Source organism: Acyrthosiphon pisum, chromosome A3, assembly GCF_005508785.2.
Source record: "Acyrthosiphon pisum isolate AL4f chromosome A3, pea_aphid_22Mar2018_4r6ur, whole genome shotgun sequence".
In the NCBI taxonomy this organism is placed as follows: Eukaryota; Metazoa; Arthropoda; class Insecta; order Hemiptera; family Aphididae; genus Acyrthosiphon; species Acyrthosiphon pisum.
The window spans coordinates 25,396,337-25,414,888 of record NC_042496.1 but is presented as its reverse complement, the minus strand read 5'-3'; the positions used below and the strand labels follow the sequence as shown (position 1 = coordinate 25,414,888).

The following is an 18,552-nucleotide window of genomic DNA, read 5'->3' as shown; positions in this document are numbered from 1 at the left end:
ATATTATAATATAACATAAAAAAAAATTTCCCGAGAACAAAAACATTGAAAAATTATTGTCTCTTAAAAAATTAAAAACTTAAAAAAAAGATTGTCATTTTAAATTAATTATCAAATATTATTATGTACGCGATTATTGTTAATATAATAATTAGCTTACGTGTTCCCAGAAATATCCTAATTTTTTTTCGAAATAAAGACGAGAATACGCAACAACGAATATAATCCTCGTACCTAACTAAAAAAACTTCCATGAGCTGCTAAACAAGCTGCACCCTGTAAATTTGTTTGAAACAAAATCTACTCGTATATAATGGCAAGAAATAAAAGACTAAATTGTATAAAAAATAGTTTGCAGAATTCAATCATTTTGTATTATAATAATAATAATTATAATTATATATAATAATTTGTTATATATATATACTTTTTTTTTTTTTTTGACTAAACCGTTTTCGGTTTGGACGCCGCCGCGGGCCAGCCGAGGCTATACGGACCGCGCGATCCGCTTTGATCGACCTCACGCAGTCCGTTAACGTCTGACCATCCCAACAGACTTAGTCTTTTATAAAATTATTTACAATGTTTAACGTTAATTCCCTTTCAAAGCATTATTGATATGTATTTAGTGAATGTATATGAGCGCGCTTACATTTTTATTTATTTTTGTATGTCATTAGTAATTATTATTGCTAACATCTGAACCACGCCTATACGAGAATAGGCAATTTTTTTAGGATTAAAAAAAAAAAATACATGAGAAACAATCACAGATTTGATGAGTCTTAAGATCTTACACTACCCACTAAACAAGCATAGGACGATTATTTAGGTATTAGTTTAAAAGCTTAGGGAATAAAGTTAGGAATTAGGTAGGTACACTATAATATATTATATAATATAAATATGATGAATATGTTTTATACACACTACAGGCGAACAAGGAAGTTGTTACTGCTTTGTACAACAGCTTAAGAAGCTTTAAGCTAGTAATAATTATTCAATAATAATTTTTTTCAAATTTAAATTGACTTAAATTAATTTTTTTTCAATTATAGGGCTTTGGTAGGTTGTTTTTGTCGTGTCGCGCGTTATCTAGACTTGGGCAGGTACTCGTGGTCTATCTTGTAGTTGTCAGGTGTTGTTCAACTGCATGTGAGTATACGTGAAATTGACGTTGTCCAATTTCTTTTGGCCAGCATACTCCCTATAAAAACCAAGAAACAAAAACAAATAAATAAGACATCGTTAATTTCTCAGTGTTTTTGTGACGGGTCCTCTAAATAAGTATAAAATATAATATAATATTGTTTAGTCTATATTATATAGTTCGATGGAATGAATAGTACCGAGTAGTGGTGGGTAAAGGAATACGGAATTTCATTTTGTTAGTTCTTTTAAGCTCGAGTCTATCGATTTCTGTGTTTGCGTGCAGTTATGTACTTGTCTTGCCCACACGTGTAACCCCATTGTAAATGAGAATAGAAAAATAAATCGAATAAAGACTTTAAAATATGTCTATCTCTTTCGAGGATCTCGTCCACGTGTCATGAAAAAAATCCCCCCTCGCCGCTTTATATAATGGTATATTATTATATTGTGCCTAACAATTGTGCCCTCCACCTTCTCACCTTATAATATGTTTTCTTATGTACATGGGTATAGAGAAATACGTTTATCAATGTCTTCATTTATAGGCGGTCGGCCAATAATTAAACGTCTGCTTTGACTGACTGTAACTCGTTCTATATTTGAAAAAAAACAATAAAAAAAATCCTGTCATTTTTCTCGGGCCAACTTGGATCTTATAATATATCCTAAATATTATGTAAGTGTATATAAACATATATTATATATATTTATATATTATACTGTAAAACCATGTGATGACGTAAATGTTTACCGTATATACGTGAATTGCACGATTTTCTCACACAATGCGACCACACTTAACTCTATTTGATATTTTATACATGGTACAGATACCACAACGAAGTGTTGTACGGTATAATATATTGTAGTATATATACATAGTAGATAACACCGGTTCCGAAGAAGTCTACCTCCTCTGTGTGCAAATCACAGCGATAATACGAAGGATTATATCACAATATATTATAAATTATATTTTTACATAGCGATTGTAAATTTCGCGTTGAGCTCGCCGTGCGCCGATCATAAACGTCACGTCAGCCGTGTGCATACCTATCCAAAGCGATCACAAAATAACACGTCTCGCATGTGGTCGAAAGACTAACACCAAAGTAGCGTACATATAAGTTCAATATCATAGTCATTACTCTGGTATAGTTTATATGGTTTTCCAAATAAATATTATATTATATTCCAAGAGCGGCAACTACACAAGCCATCTCGTATACAGGGCGTGTTTGGAAAAATATGTCAAAAACATTATTCGAGATCTATGCATTGGTAGATACATAATATTATAATAATATATTTTTTACATCATAATAATATAGTGTGAGTGACCCCGTGCGTTTATAATTAATATACTTTTACAAGAACACGGAAAAATCAAAATTTAAGCTCAAAATTCAAATCTTCGAGACCGTTGTTATCTATAGGTATTATTATAGTGGCGCTTTGACGTCTCACACACACAAAACAATGAAAAAACAAAAACGTACTCGTAGGTAATCACAGATAATAATATATTAATATAATGTTATTGTTGTTGTTTACGGTTTGGTTTTGTTGTGTTTTTTGTTGTTTTTTTTCTGACTACTGACCTGGCGAAAATGTCTTTAAGCTCGTGGTCGGACACGAACTGCCCGAGGTTGGCGACGAACAGCGTGGAACAGGGCGGCTGGGGCTGCTGCTGGTTGGGCGGCGAGGGCAGTGCGGGGGAGGGCAGGAACGGAAGGCCGTGTGGGCCCAGCGTCAACGTCGGCTGAAAACGAGCCAATCCTAATATGATTTTATTACGCATAGTACCTTCACCGCAAGCTACGCAAATAACTATAAATTAAATCTTCTCTCGTCCGTTTCATTCGTTTCATTCCTTTTTTTTTCTGATTATTATTTTTCCATCGCACGCGCACACGTGACTATATACCATAGCTATACGACTAAACTATATACAGCTACCGAGTCAAATGTAGCACGCGCGATCATAATAATATAACACTACGCTACACTACACACACACACACAACATAACAACTAATTATGAAATTCTTATATAATATTATTTATGGTCTCGGACACGGCGGCGGCGGCGGCGGCGGCGGCGGCGGAAGAACAAAATGTGCAAAGCAATAATTATAAACAAAACGCGTGGTGCGACTGTGTACAGTCACCGCTGCATGATAATAATAATAATATTATGTTTTTCCGTCTTGCCGGTCGACGTGTGCCCGCGACTTCCGTTGCAGGCGTAGGTCGTCCAGGTGAAATGCTGCAGGTGGGCAGATTTTGCCGGTCGGTGGTCCATGCTGGCGGAGACCGGAACGCGACGTCCGCGACGGTAAACAGCCGATCCGCCGCCGTCAGCCGTGGGCAAGACATTTTCGCCAAAGTGCAGTGCGACCGTGTCCGCGATAAATACTAACTACGCTAAAGCTATCAGCTATAACACTGAGTGTATGAAACTACAAGCCCGGTTGATCGTGTCTCCGCCAAATAGTTGCTGGCCGAACAAGGGGCGTGCAAACTTCACAAGTTTTATTGCGACGGTCATAATACGTACTACACTATTACAGGTACCTAGTATTATTGTTTTAATTATTATTTCGTAAAATGTAGTATTAGTTTATTTGTAGATAATATGCAGCAAACGAATTTCGATGTGTAGTAGACCGAGTATGAATAATATTATACTGCATCAGTATATCTTTCTACAGGTATTTTTGGGCAAAAAACGCTATAGATACCCGATTATTTAAGTTCGTAAAAGGATTATAAATTATAATTATCTACAAATTAAATTTCATACATTTCAATAAATAATATATACAATAGTTGAAATGATCAATGCCTGCTTGGGTCAATTGCAGTACAATAATCATTTTAAATACATTTTATAATAATTAATAATATAGTAAAATTAGTGGTTACATCTTTGTAATGCGGAAATATGATTAATTTTACTTACTATACTTTTTTAAATAGCTGAAATTAATTTAATTCAAATTTTTAACATCTGCAATAATACATCTTCTTGTTTTTAAAATTTAAAGTTTATAGATGTAACCCTTATTACATTTAATCATCAGTTAATCGTGTTATAATTTTTTTATTAGATTCCCAAACATTGAGAACATAGCGCTATTTCCACAAAATCTCGTGTTAAAAGTGAAAAAAAAGCATAATACCTTATAATTATAATGATATTATTATATATACGAGTGACTAATAAGTGTGGATTGTATTATTGCAAAAATTAATGATCATGGTCAGTGCGTGAAAAATGGATGTGCTTGTTGGTACTTAGTTGTTACTCGTATCACTCCCTGATCGACACACACCACAGTATAAACAAATTTACCGAGAAATTCATAAGAAACGACTTATATACACATTTAGTTAGAACTTTGGATTCGAAATAACTGTATAATAATACAAGTTATATATAATAATTTATAGTTATAAAATGGTTTTCTTTAAAGATTTAATTAAACGTTTAAACAAACGGAATATTATAAAAATTGCTAAAAAAAGAACTGGGCGAAAAGCAATGTTTTAATTATGTAAACCTAACTTTACTCTTTAGTATTAAATTTATAATATTTGTATGTAGGTACTTTATATGCAGGCAACGACTGGACATCGCAAATCTAACGAAAATGTATTTATATGTTAATATTTCATAAACCCATTAAAAAATAAAGTCTCGGGAAAACTCAATTTCCAAAGTTGTAACAAGATCAAAACATATCTGACAAAAAAAAAAACGATAAAATGCAATTTTCAGAATTCTTGACTTTGCCGATGCATTTATTTTTATTTTTATGTTTAAAATTGGTAAATATTGTTTTCACAAGAACACGTAGTATAATCATATTATTATGCAACAAGACATGATTCGCGTTTACCGTGTAAATAACGTATATGGGTATCCAAAATGTAGATTTACACCGAATATAATGCAGCGTTTTCAACGTACACACAGGACTTAGAAGCGAAGCTATATAGGTAGGTACTAAATTATAACTGTAGGATTACGACGTCGTCTATATATAGTATATGCATAAGTATAATTGTAATAATATGACAAGCTTGCACAAGCGTCGGTATAGGTAATATCGTCATAATAATATTATAATATGGTAGCGGCATTGTTTTTTTTAAAAACGTAACTAAATTTATATTTCACACACTACCTGTTGAGGATGTGGATGTAGTCCCGGATGGACAAGAGCTGCGTGTTGTAAAGCCGTGGCCGTGGCTGCGGTCGGCATATCAGCATACGCCAACGGATGATGCCATAACTCTGCCGGAGCACCGGTGAAGAATGGGGCGCCTAGATCTAGACGGTGACAAAGACAAATAAATACGAGTATATTATTACAACCATGGATCATAAATGCATAAGTGTGCTGGAAACTATGGGTACGAGGGTAGTATTTGTGAGGGGGTGTGGTGAGGAGCGGCGAAAGTGGCGCGATGGCGATCGAAAGTCGGCTGGTATAAATAGATCTATGCACTATATATACAGTACTGGATTGTGCCCGATTATAAGATAGAGTTCCCCGACTCCGGTTGAGGAGAATATATTCAGCGCATATTTATTATCTGCGTGACAGCAATAAAATAATATAACAATTTATATTTTGATTAATATGTAAACATATATAATATTTTAATTATTACAGTTATACCAGATTATCGCTTATGTTCAAAAGTTTTTAAGCGTGACACTTGTAATGAAGGTAATATTTAAATATTTATATCGCTGTAAAATTATAGTATATTGATTTGTACATATATTATAGTATTATACATGTATAGAACTGTATGCAAGGCGCTCATTGATTAGTTGTAAAAAGTAAAACTCGAGTAAAATGTATTTTCTGAGCAGCCGAATCGCATTAAGCGATAAGCAATACGTTTCGGTACATCTTTTGAGGTCGTGGACTGAAATTTGACCAAAGAAATATGATAGGTGAACTACGAAAAGGCGTTCGCTTAGCCGACAGAGACACGCCACCGACTATCGCTAATTTCTGTGTAGCTCCAATAGTCCAATCAATATTTCCCTCCTATAGATAATAGACGCGCGTTTCTTTCTCTGTCGGTCTTCATCGGGAACAGTTGGCTTCGTTTTCTGGCGTTCACACCCCCTAGCATAGTATATAATATAATAAACTAGTAATCGCGGACGGGGTAGGACGGTGCCCGGGAAGTAGACGAGGTATGCAGGTACTTACGTCCGGTGAGCGGGTGCATCAGGCCTTGGTGCGTGTTGGGCGTGACGTTTGCGTTGGCGGGCTGTTTTGGCTTGCTAACCTTCGTGTTGCTTTTAGCGAATTCTAGCCGTATGGTTTGCGGCATGTCGGGATCGAACCGGACGCCCTGCTGCCGAAACCAAACACACAACAATACAGTGCTACCATCCCGTGTCGGAAATCAGAGCGAGCAGTTTCCGCTCAAGTACGACTACGATTTGGGTTGTGGCGGGGAGGAGTTGGAGTGCGAGTCTAGACGCGACACGCGAAGTTTTATTTGGTAATTTTTTTTTTGTAAATTCTTTCTTCGCGCGTCGTGCCAATATGACGTATGATATCACTACGTGGTATAATACGTGACAGCGTTTTCTAATAAATATGAGCTCGTCGTACTCGTGCTTTATTTCACTACGGAAACTACCCGTCTGTGGTTATCGTTTAACATAATCTAAATGTAAAAGTCTTGGCCCGTAGACATATAAAACTACTTGCCGATTATAATATATATCGGTACACTAAGGCCGCTCGGCAAAACGTCGCAACGCTTAAGTGCATATAATAATAATTATGTTGTTGGTTTATAATAATATAAGCGTTATATAATAATCATAATGACGGTAAAAACGGACGTTGAATACACAACTCCGTTTTTTAAGTCATAGATCTCGTTCTATTTTAGAGTCAATATACAACGTGCGTAAACATAATACATAATATGTACAGTTAATTAAGCGTTGAATAGACATATAGAACTGGCGTGTTACGCTTTATTTGTAATTTTTTTTTTGGAAAACGAATTTTAAAAAAACACGTGGCATAGTAAACACGAACCTCTGCGCTTACTCGCGGCCGTAGCACACGGTAAACCAAGTGATTTTATACGTCTACGGTTTAATATGTCCATTACGTTTCCGGGTCATAAACTCTCTTGCTTAATGTACGCTGGAAAATGTCGTGAAGTCAACTTTAGGGAGAGGGGCAGAATTAGCGTGACGACGGTATACTTTGTGAAATACGACGGTATACCTCTCTCATAATAATAACAGTTTTAATACAATATATCATATTATTATATAATATTATATCGTATTTTACGTGTGCGGATGGCTACTGTTTGTATATATATATTTTAAATGCCAGTGATAAGCGTAATGCTATAATGTATACCTATATGGGATGGCATGTTTGACGTTAATACTCGTATGATATTGTATCGCACGCACACATACACACACATATAATATAGGTACATCACGAAGTATAAAGTTTTGTAACGCCACGGTGCTTAGAAACTCACGTCACGTTTGGGGGATGAAGTTTCGATCAAAGTCCAAAAAGAGTTTATCACGGGGAAATAATATAATATAATAATAATAATAATAATAATATTACAAATAACATTAGGTTATATATAGTTCATATATAATATAATATAAAACGCACCTGAAGGTCTTGTTTGGCGGCCTCGGCGCCAGCGCGTGTCTGGAACGTAACAAAACCCACTGGCTGCAAAAAACAATGAAAAGTCAAAAATATATCATTTTAACTACGTTACTACTACGATTTTAAGACTTTTATTTGGTCAGTTATTTGCCCTTACCGAAGCTGTTTTGCCATTTTTGCTTGTGACTTTTAACAGAGATCCTTCATAACCCTACAAAAAAAAAAAAAAAAAATGAATAAATAAATAAATAAAACACATAATATTAGTATACTGTGTAACGACAGCAATATCCGTCAACAAATGTACCCTCTCGTAACAACAATAAACCGTTGTTCGATAATAAACCGATGAACCGTGTATTGTTGTTAGGAGAGGGTACATTTTCAGCATAAATAAATTGGAATCGTGGTTGTTGTCGTTGTTGATAAGAACCGCATTAACGATTGTGGCAAGTCATTACTATTGAATTCACAGAGGATTTCGAAAACGAATCGAATAAGAATGAGTTTTTATATTTATCATACGCCACGAATGTCGATTTCACACTGTCGTACATAGGAGAGAAGACGAACATCAGAGTAGGCGTGACATGAATGATATTATACGATCGGAAGGTGCAGTGCTTTATTTATTATAATAATATGTAACATCCGAGAACTTTGTATCCAAGTTTATTTTATTCTAAATATTCTCAAACATTTTATTATTTTTATTTATGCATCGGAATCGTTAAAAACCTATCGACAGTAGAATTTGCATATTGTAATAATTACAATATTATTGTAAACTTTAGTTCCGACTTCGGAGAAAACTGTACAATTTGTGGTAGAGTGAAGCGCAGAGCGAATGCGTTTCGACACTGCAGAAAAGCAACCAGACGCTATTTTTATGACTGTTGACAGGAAACCAGTTATTATCTCAACACGGTAAACATAATATTAGTAATTTAATTTTTTATTATTTTAAATTCTAATTTCTGCGGATAGCAATAATGTAATTTGGTTACGATAAAACAGTTTCGTGCCAACGCCATGTATCACCTCATACAACAATAGGACGATAACTGGAAAGCTATAAAGCCGGGAAGAAATTTAATTAAATGTTTAAAGTTAGTCAGAGAAATAATGCAACGCGTATCGAGAACCTATAACGACCCGTTGAGTGTCGCGTACACCAATCGAAGAGCGAGTCATTGTCAATCGGCGAAGCCAAGTGTGGGGGTTTGAATATATTATTTTGACGTGCATAATGTGTATAATATTATAAACTATATGTACATAATATAGTTACGGCGCCGATACCATGTGGCATGTGTACATTTTCAAAACACCAATAATATTGTTTAAAAGAGTGGGAAAGAGCGGCAAAGAGGACGCGTCAATCTCGTACTAGAGCGTGTATTCAATAACAATGACCGGACAGTATCGGCTCAGCGAATTTTTTGTACTGATGCGGTCCTCTCATAACGGACGCATTATTAATATTATATTAAAATACGGTGTAGTAATAGGTATACAAATTGTACGGCACAAGAGGTGACGGCCGCAGGTGAAACACGGCCGTTTCGTCGGATTATCAATATTGCGTGATCTGAATGGCTATTCGATGAGCATAGGTAGGCATTAGTGTTTTGTTTTGTTTTTTAATCACGAGTGGAGATAATACTACATAATACTCGAGTTTTAAATCCCGCAGCCGTGTGTTAACATACCGCTGCCGACAGGTTTTTGGAGCGTCACGAAAATGGTTTTTAAAAATCGTCCGCGTCGAACAAATTCACAAATAAAGCGACTGCCGAGTTTTCGCGCTGGGAATTGCCGCGGACGTTGTTTTTAACGGTGCTGTCCCGCGTCTTACGAGCTCGGAATCGAATATCGATCACGCGGAAACCGCCGCTCACGGGTTTTACGACTCTGATTATTATTGTGTTTTAACCTGCCCGAAATAATAGTACCTATATACCGAGGTACCTACGCGTTGAGGGGCGAGAGTAACCACGTACAGTCTATAAAAAAATAACTGCGTAATATTTATTACACACGCGCGCCAGGTTGTATAGTACGGTTCAGCACGCGAATTCAAATCATTATGTCGGTGTGTGGTTCGCCCGTTGCCTAGACACGGCTCGTAATAAGTCGCCTCGTGTCGTGGCCCGTGGGTATATAGGTAGGTACCCTGCGTATTACAATATAATAATATACTAAAATAGAAGTTTCGCCGACCGATCGACGCCGTTATAAGATTATTATTCCACGTCGGTTATGCTAGGTATAATATTACACACTTCACTGTACCTACACTCAAAATTACAAACGATATAATATTCTATTTCATATATTATCCATTCCGCTAGTATTTCTCGATGATTGGACGATTCTCAATGTTTACAAATCATCGATGGACAATTTATTTATTCGGCATACTAATGAGCAAATTATTTTTCTAGAAAAATATCAAACTATGCAATAGTTGGTACAATATATAATATTTATAGGTACAATTAACGGATATATTTTCCCAATTATTATAAATAGACAAATTTACGAATGTTTACCATTTGTGACCACCCTCAGAATCAAACCTCCTCCACTCTTTCATAAATGTAGAACTACTAAGTATAAGTTGCGTATTTTAGGAAAAAATGACATGTATAAAAAAGCATTGAATAACTAATTAAGTGATTATTTTAGAATGTTTTATACTTTGTAGGTTGATTTGATACTTTTTTTTAGATATAAGTAAGAATACAAATTTAATTAAAGTCATATTTATGTGATAGGGACTTGCAGTGTGAAATGCAATAAGGAAATGGAAGGGTTATTAATACTTGATATTGATTTTTTCCTATTGTTAATAGGTACCTATATATAAGTTACTTTGAAATGACAAATAAAATAATATTTTATTATGGTTTTAAAAAATATAATATACAATGAAATACCTACATAATTTTCCATGTACGAGTATTAAAGAAACTTCACATTTCATATCAGCTATTATATCTATATTATTATATGTAATAACTATAAATAGACGAAGGTGTTATTTAATTTGAGGGATAATTTTATATATATTTTTTTTGTGTAATATGCAGTGAATTTACCGGGAAATCTCTAAGCGAACAATATAAATCCAGAATTGTAGGACGGTAGTTAATATATTTTATCAAATAACTGTATAAATATAAATTAACAGTTTATATAATTAAAGTATTTTTTTTCTATTTTTTTCCTTTTATTTAATCGGTATGAAAAGTGCACCGCAGATAACAAACGAGCCGCCACGTTATACATTTTTAAATTTACATATTATTTAAATGTTAACTTTTTATTTTTGAGTAAATAATAAACGGTTAGGGTAAAATCGTTTATTTTCCTATTATTAGTAGGATGATATTTCAAAATTAGGTATTGTTATTTTTAAAGCCTTAAGGGTGTTCAGTCGTAATTGACATCCCCTACCCTACCACCAGAGATATATAGACTACTGTGAATATATTATACAAACATTGTGTAACGTAACTTTTTTTTTATACTGTATGATAGCGCCACAGCTGTTTGTTTTGTTTTTATAGACATTACATAATAGGTATATGATATATCTGAGCAAGTATTACACTCATAGCCTAGCCAAAACGACTAAAACAATATATGTGACATTAAAATATTAATTGATCTACCTACGGCGTGTTTGATCAATGAAAATAATATAATTCCAATATACTCCCCCCTAATGATATTAAGTATATTTAGAAGTTGGAGGAAAGTTTTTAGTACATTATGTAAACTAGGAAATCAAGTTTATTTATTCGTGATTCAAGACCGACAGCGTTTTTTAGCGTAAATTTTGACAACACAACACGCGTACTATCTAAACTTAACAATAATGTTTCGTATGTGGTTTTAATACATAATAATTTTTGAACATTTTACAGTAAATCATATATGTTTTTATATTACCTCATATGCTCGAAACAGCAAGTACAGTTCACGTGGCTTGGCGTCCATTGGTAGACCACTGACAAATAATGTTCTCACCTATGGACAAAAAAAATCAACAAATTCGTTAGATTCTGACAGTAGCAAAACAATGGTTATGTTACTAGCTAAAATTTTCGTCGAGAACTTTGGTCCCTTCGTATTCAAAACACCATCAAGGAACCGCCCTTGCGTGTCCACTACAGCGTGTGCGTGACAATTGTAATTTCCTATTTTCGCGTTTTTCCATTAAGTTAAATACATTTAGGATTTCCGTACCTACGCGAGCAATTTTATAGACACATACAAAGTATATGGAATTATAAATATATATATAGGATACAATACATTGACAAAAAGTGTATTTTTTGTGGTCTACGTTTCATACGAAATGTCAATTAAATTAAAAAAGTAGCATTTGCCAAAAAAAAAAAAGAAAAAATGTTGAAACGTTCATACGAACAACTACAGTAATTAATAATAATATTTATATTCGAATAGTTGCTGTAAATGTAGTTTTCGTGGTACGTTATACATTTTGTTGTTTTTATGACGGCAGACTTCACCCTGTATACAAAGTGCATTTCATAGAGAACAAAAGAAAACCCCCTGGGTCGTGCTTTGGTTCTCTTTGTTTTTTAAAGGTCATCACCATGTCACGCTGGTGAAGCACGGGGTGGTAGTTTCGTGACTTTTCGATCCACCGAAAGGTCTGACGGGACAGAGAAACACTCGACCGAGGGAGTAACAAAAAAAATAATACAGCAAATATACCCCCTTCGCACGTACGCGTATGTATATACTCGTGGACGAGAAGAGTGCCTCTCTAAGGGCACGGGGTTTTTTTAAGAGCCATTGGAAAGAGGAAAAAGAAGAGGCCCTGGGGATGTTTAAATACTAGGCGGGGAAGGGATTAGTTCGATAGATGTATGTGCCAGTGTGCCACACTATAGCCGAGGTGGAAAAAGTTACAACTAACAGAGAATATAAATACATTTTTATATGTACATATAGAAATATATATAAAAAGTCGGTCTCTAGGGTACCGGTGGAATATTCAATTTTAAAACGAATTTACCATAAAACCTTGAAAAAGTTTTTCAAAATAAATTTGAATTATACTAATAAATATTATAAGGTCAACTTTTTACTGATCAATGTACAATGGCAACAGTCAATAAATATAATTAGTTTGTAGTAATAATATAGTGTATAAGACACTATAATAGTTTAATGTACACTATAGGTTACCATAAAGCAGTGAATTCATACAAAAATATTACCTACCTACCCTATATATCTACTCGTGTATTATATTACATAATTCTAGAAGTTTAATATTTATCTGTCGATATTTTAACTTTAAAAAAGCTAACATCCTAATGATATTTTAGCTTTGGTTTGAAGAAATACTTATATAATATAATACGTGTAAGCAAATTATAAATTGATTTAATAATAACAGACATAATTAGTAATACGCGTTGATGGGCATACAAAAATTCGTGTCTACGTCCAATAATGATTATTGTACAATAATTAGTAAAACCTACGATGGTTATCTTCGTGCGCAATATATTCCAGCTTGTTATTTTAATGAAAAAATACGTTTTAACAGAGCCCGTCGACTGTGCACGTGTGAAGGTAGGAAGAGCGGCCGGAGATGTCACTTTTTAGAAGGTCCTAATAATACTAACATGATTTAACTCCAGCTTTGAGCGTGACTATAACGTACTATTTTATAGTTGTATGTTTTTCCTTTTTATTCGGGCGTATACAGAATTGACAATTGCCGTAAATAGATTACATCCATATAGGTTGGGTGTGTGATAGCGGTGAGGTGGTGCAGGACTGCAGGAGGTTTGGCGTTCGGGTGGAATCTTTATAAGTATACAACATGTACCTCGCAGTCCTTTTTACTACCGTCTCCGCCACCACTACTCGCACAGGTAGACTAAAAATTGACGACAGCGACAACGATGGGGGTGGCGGTGGTGTGGAGCAGGTAGGTAGTTTAATATAATAATATAGTATAGTGGAGCTTTGCTGGCGGTGTGGCCTCGGTGGTGCAGTCGTGGGGGGAAGGTAGGGCGCCACGACGGACGGCGTGGCCATGGCAACGGCGTTATCAACACTACCGACCACGGCCGAGTCGATAACACTCTTTATTAATGTTTACAAACTCGTTTCTGCAGTGCACAAGTCCGACTGAATTAATGATTCACGAGCAATTTTCCAGAGTAGGTAAATATTTTTACGATAAAATTTACAACGGGCAATAAAAAGCTAGAGCCGAAATGCCGAAACAATGATCCGCTGCAGTGTACCGGTTGCAATTACAAAGTGCGTTATATTATATTGTACACAGATCTATAAGATGTTTCGTCCCATGTAAATATTGAAATGGGTTATTTGGTCCCCAAGAGTTATAATCCATTGAATATTTGGTCCCTAGCGTATATTGTATATATATGACATTGGTCTCTGAATATTTTGAATCGTTATTTTCATTAATTTCTCTAGTACTATTTAAATAGTAAGACAATAATCTTAAATTTGAAAATTAATTCAATATTAGTTCATTATACTATCGAGATAGGGTTTTTCTAATTTGATTTTTAATATTTTTTTTATGTAAATTAAAATAATACAAATAGGTAAGTACATAAAATATAATTACAGATAATTAAGAGTTAAAAGTAACTCACAGTTATGATTTAAGCCAAAAATAAAATATTTTAAAAATACACAAATATAATAAAGATTATAGACCTAGAAGTAGGTACTAGGGGGACAGATATATGAGCTAAACTTAAATTCTAAATGTATATTATAACATTCCAAACTGGGGTTTTCAGATAGCTATATCAAAACCAAAGGGACCAAACGTCCTATAATCGATATACGCCTCAGACCCAATGTACTAAGTATCTTAATATTTGGCGGGGACGAAACATTGGCAAATTCAATATCTGACGGGGACCATTCACGCACGCGATAAAATATACCTTTAGACTTTAGAATAAAGTCATATATACGTTGTACGATTACAGGACTTAAACTTGCAGCGCCTTAAAGCTATGGTATAAACACCGGTTGTCCAACACATCGGCTTTCGTCGGATGGTAATTGACGCGACTCTTCAGTCGTGTAGAAGTTTGGTCATACTTGACGAAAATCAATTCGGCTGACCAGAGTGGACCGACACAATAAATTGACAGTATTTAGTGGTAGCCGTAGGACAACGCACAAGCGGACAGACGACAGATCGTCCCGTAAAACTGTGACGATTACGTTTATATGGGTCTATTTACAAAACTGTCTTCCCGGTTCGAAGCGTTATTTATTTTTTTCCTCGGGACTAAATCCTGCGCGTAGATGTTTTTACACACACTCACATATTAAAGAACCATTCACACTACGAACAACGCACCTTAACATCTGCACTGTCTATTCATACCATATATAATGAACTTGCGCGCTCTCGGTGTAGGTAGGTACTATATAATATGCACATGCAATTCGTTTTCGAGTGGAAGTCGACTTTTTTTTTTTAATTCCGCGCGTGTGTGTCCGTGTGTGTAAACAAAACGCTCTTACGATATATATGCGTCACACGTTTTAGTCAAACGACAAAAAATTAAATACTTGATGTTTATAAGAGAAGGTAAACGATTTTTTTCATTCATCGCATTTGATTTGTGTATACAACTTTTTTTTTATCGTGCTCGCGTTTTCATACGATAAAATAACCCGATTTGAAAAAAAAAAAATTAAAACTTGAACAAAGACAAAGTTATTTATTATTTTTACGCGTTTGTATAGCTATTGTGTGATGGGAAAAGTGATTTACGCAAGATAATAACGAACAAAAATATTATAATCGTCGTAATAATATTATAATACGACAGTGTCATAGCGTTTTACTCTATTCTGCTCTACAAATATATATTATAATAGAGGCGAAAAAGATGCAGACGACGACGACAGCGGCAGCACCGACGCTGTGATAAGAGACGGGGCCTATAATTTACGTATTGGTTCAAATGTACGCAATACAGTACTTCTGATGGCCAAAATCTTCTAACGATAGTGTAATCGACGTATAGCCGAACATATTATATTATAATAACGAGTAGTACGGCGAAAGGGGTCTCTAGAAATGACACGGGCGTGATGACAAATTCCGAGGAGTTTGCAATTCGTTGGAGAAGACGAGTGGTGATGGATTCGGCGGAGGGGCGGCGGGAGAGGTGCAAAAGAGCGCGGACCCGGAGGCCAAGTATCATCGTTGGTGTCAGAGAAATGCGCGTACAAAGGAAATAAAAACTGTATCGCTCTTCAACGATCGCTGCTGAAGTAATGCAAAGTATTTGCACAAACCTCTCGCGACAAGTGCGGAGCAGATGACAACGAAATACATTTGTGTATACGCGCAGTGCCGCCTAAACAAATTTTTCATCTGCCTGAAAATGTGATTATGCCTCGTCCTCAATATTAGTCTCTATTATCATCCACCTATTGAGGAAAAACCCATAAGTTATAATCGTCACTCTGTTACAAATATATTCATATAATAATAGGCAATATCTAATAGCCATCATTACTATAGTAAAAACATTATTTTTTTAAGATCATCGTTCCCCAATAGTTTGGTTAAAATATTATTAAATATTATTAAAAAAAATTCTACCTCAGCGCTACCAAAAATCCCCCCCCCCTCTTAACGTGGAACTAGCTATACGGACGATACGACCTGCAGAGCGCAGACTATTATACATTGCTCATTGCTAAGCATGCTTTGTTTAATAATACATCCAGCTTAGTGTACCGTGGTAATGTACGTATATTTAGCCGCGTATTTTAATGCGAAATAATAATTCCTACGCAACGGCTTCTCCCTCGTTAAAAATCGTTTTTCTAACATGTTCACACCGGATGTTTTCAGTGTTATTACAATACCATAAAGTAGGTCTGCGAGCATATTACAACGTCGTATAATATAATATACACACAATGTTGTATTATGTACCTGCCTCGGTGTATTTTTTGTACAGTTTCAGAGAGATTATCGTACATATTATATACATAGGTGTAGAAAAAATGTTAATAATTTTTATATTACAAGTATATTATATATAATAGACGGTCTGTGGTAGACGAAATTAGGGCGGAAATACCCTACTTCAATTCACATTTGTCGAAATCCGTCAGAGACAAAACCACGGTGGGTTGACATACATCCGTTATCGTCTCATATACGCAGTTTCAGACAGATTACACACATATATATATACATTGTTGGGTAAAAACCTCAGAACAAGGGTTGACCCAAAATGCCGGGGCATAGCCAAATGTGGACCGACGCGCAAACAATGTGCGTATTATTATATACGAAGCAGACGACGATCACGTTGCAGTCGTCGTCATAGTGTCGGGGTTGAGATAAATGGTCAACATTATGTCGTGTTGGAGATAAAAAAGTTACATTATTTCTTTTTGAACAACAATGTCTTTTCGGAAAATAATTTTCGTCGAATACACCACCTCCATATACCTACGGTCGATGATCATCACACTAGCCACATGTATATGTTGATGGATGAGATAACCTGAGCGAAGACCACACGCACCGTCGTTGATTATATAATAAAGTTTTTTGATTGATGAAAACGCAACCGAAATAGGAAAAAATAAAAATAAATATCATACGACTGTGAACAAATTTGATAGAAATATTACGAGACAGCTTCATGCCCATGATGCATAACTGGTGGGCTTAAGTGAGTCACCATAAGTTCAACATCTCTTGCGGATTGTACCAAAGTGTATGTACCCAGCATTCCCGTCGCGTCGGTTAGTTATACGAAACAAATGTGCGAATGCAAGCTATGTTTTTCTGCCTTAAATTAATTTATTACATCCAAGAAACAACAGTGTCACTTCGTATTCCATATTATCAGCGTAATACAATAATAGGTACCGTCAAAATATGTTCATGGCTACACGCCAGTTTTCTATTACTATAGACGTTATTAATCGTCGTTAAAATAATAACAATATATAAGTTTGCATTATTATACAATTTAATGGGATATGTTTTCCTAGGAAAATGACGGTATAATATTTTTATAGTGATTAATGATTATTACTCTTTAATTATTATTCGTTTTCTTTGTGATATTATAATATTTTATTATGGTCGTGAGAGGGATTTGGACTAGTTGGCGTGTCCGACTGTGGGGTTTTAAAATAATAACATCGTATGTCGCACAGTAAGGGGTGGCCACAACGCCATTCGGGTTATCCATCAATAGTCGGATACGAAAGCGAGCAAAAGGGACGCGCAAGTAATGCTCGAAGGCGAGGGACAATCGTACGAAATGGTCGCCCCGCAGTCGACTCGACTGTGTCATACGAATCATCTCTTCAGTTTATACAACACACATAGTAGTAAATTTATTAGTAGTGGTAGGCAGTCTTGTAGTAGTCGTAAATCGTAATCACGATAATAACAGTATTAAATATTATTATTAACCAAAAGTAAAAAAATTGTGCCTATAGTCATTAGTCGAGTTATTTGACACATAGACGCACACACCCCCACACACACACACACACACACACACACACACACATGGTGACGAAGGGGTCGTGGTGTGGGGAGGTAGTCGTCTATTTGTACCAGTAAGCGCCGACCACCGATGTATTGTACGTGTTC

General features: G+C 35.3%; 1 protein-coding gene across 6 annotated transcripts in view; it reads right to left on the bottom strand.

Annotated features, from left to right (window-relative positions):
- Nucleotides 1-427: 427 nt before the first annotated feature.
- Nucleotides 428-18,552, bottom strand: part of LOC100158729 (protein couch potato) — a 58,297-nt gene continuing 40,172 nt past the window's right edge. For 2 of the 6 annotated variants that reach the window (XM_029491353.1, XM_029491350.1), the window contains 7 exons: nt 11,814-11,891; nt 8,011-8,064; nt 7,854-7,916; nt 6,393-6,540; nt 5,346-5,491; nt 2,754-2,914; nt 428-1,207 (listed from right to left, as the gene is read on the bottom strand). In XM_029491353.1, coding sequence (XP_029347213.1) covers nt 1,135-1,207; nt 2,754-2,914; nt 5,346-5,491; nt 6,393-6,540; nt 7,854-7,916; nt 8,011-8,064; nt 11,814-11,891 — 723 coding nt within the window. In that variant the 3' untranslated portion in view covers nt 428-1,134. Of the gene's footprint in view, nt 1,208-1,631; nt 1,746-2,753; nt 2,915-5,345; nt 5,492-6,392; nt 6,541-7,853; nt 7,917-8,010; nt 8,065-11,813; nt 11,892-18,552 lie in introns of all 6 variants that reach the window. The other 4 variants (XR_003839784.1, XM_029491352.1, XR_003839785.1 and 1 more) reach the window with 4 other exon arrangements.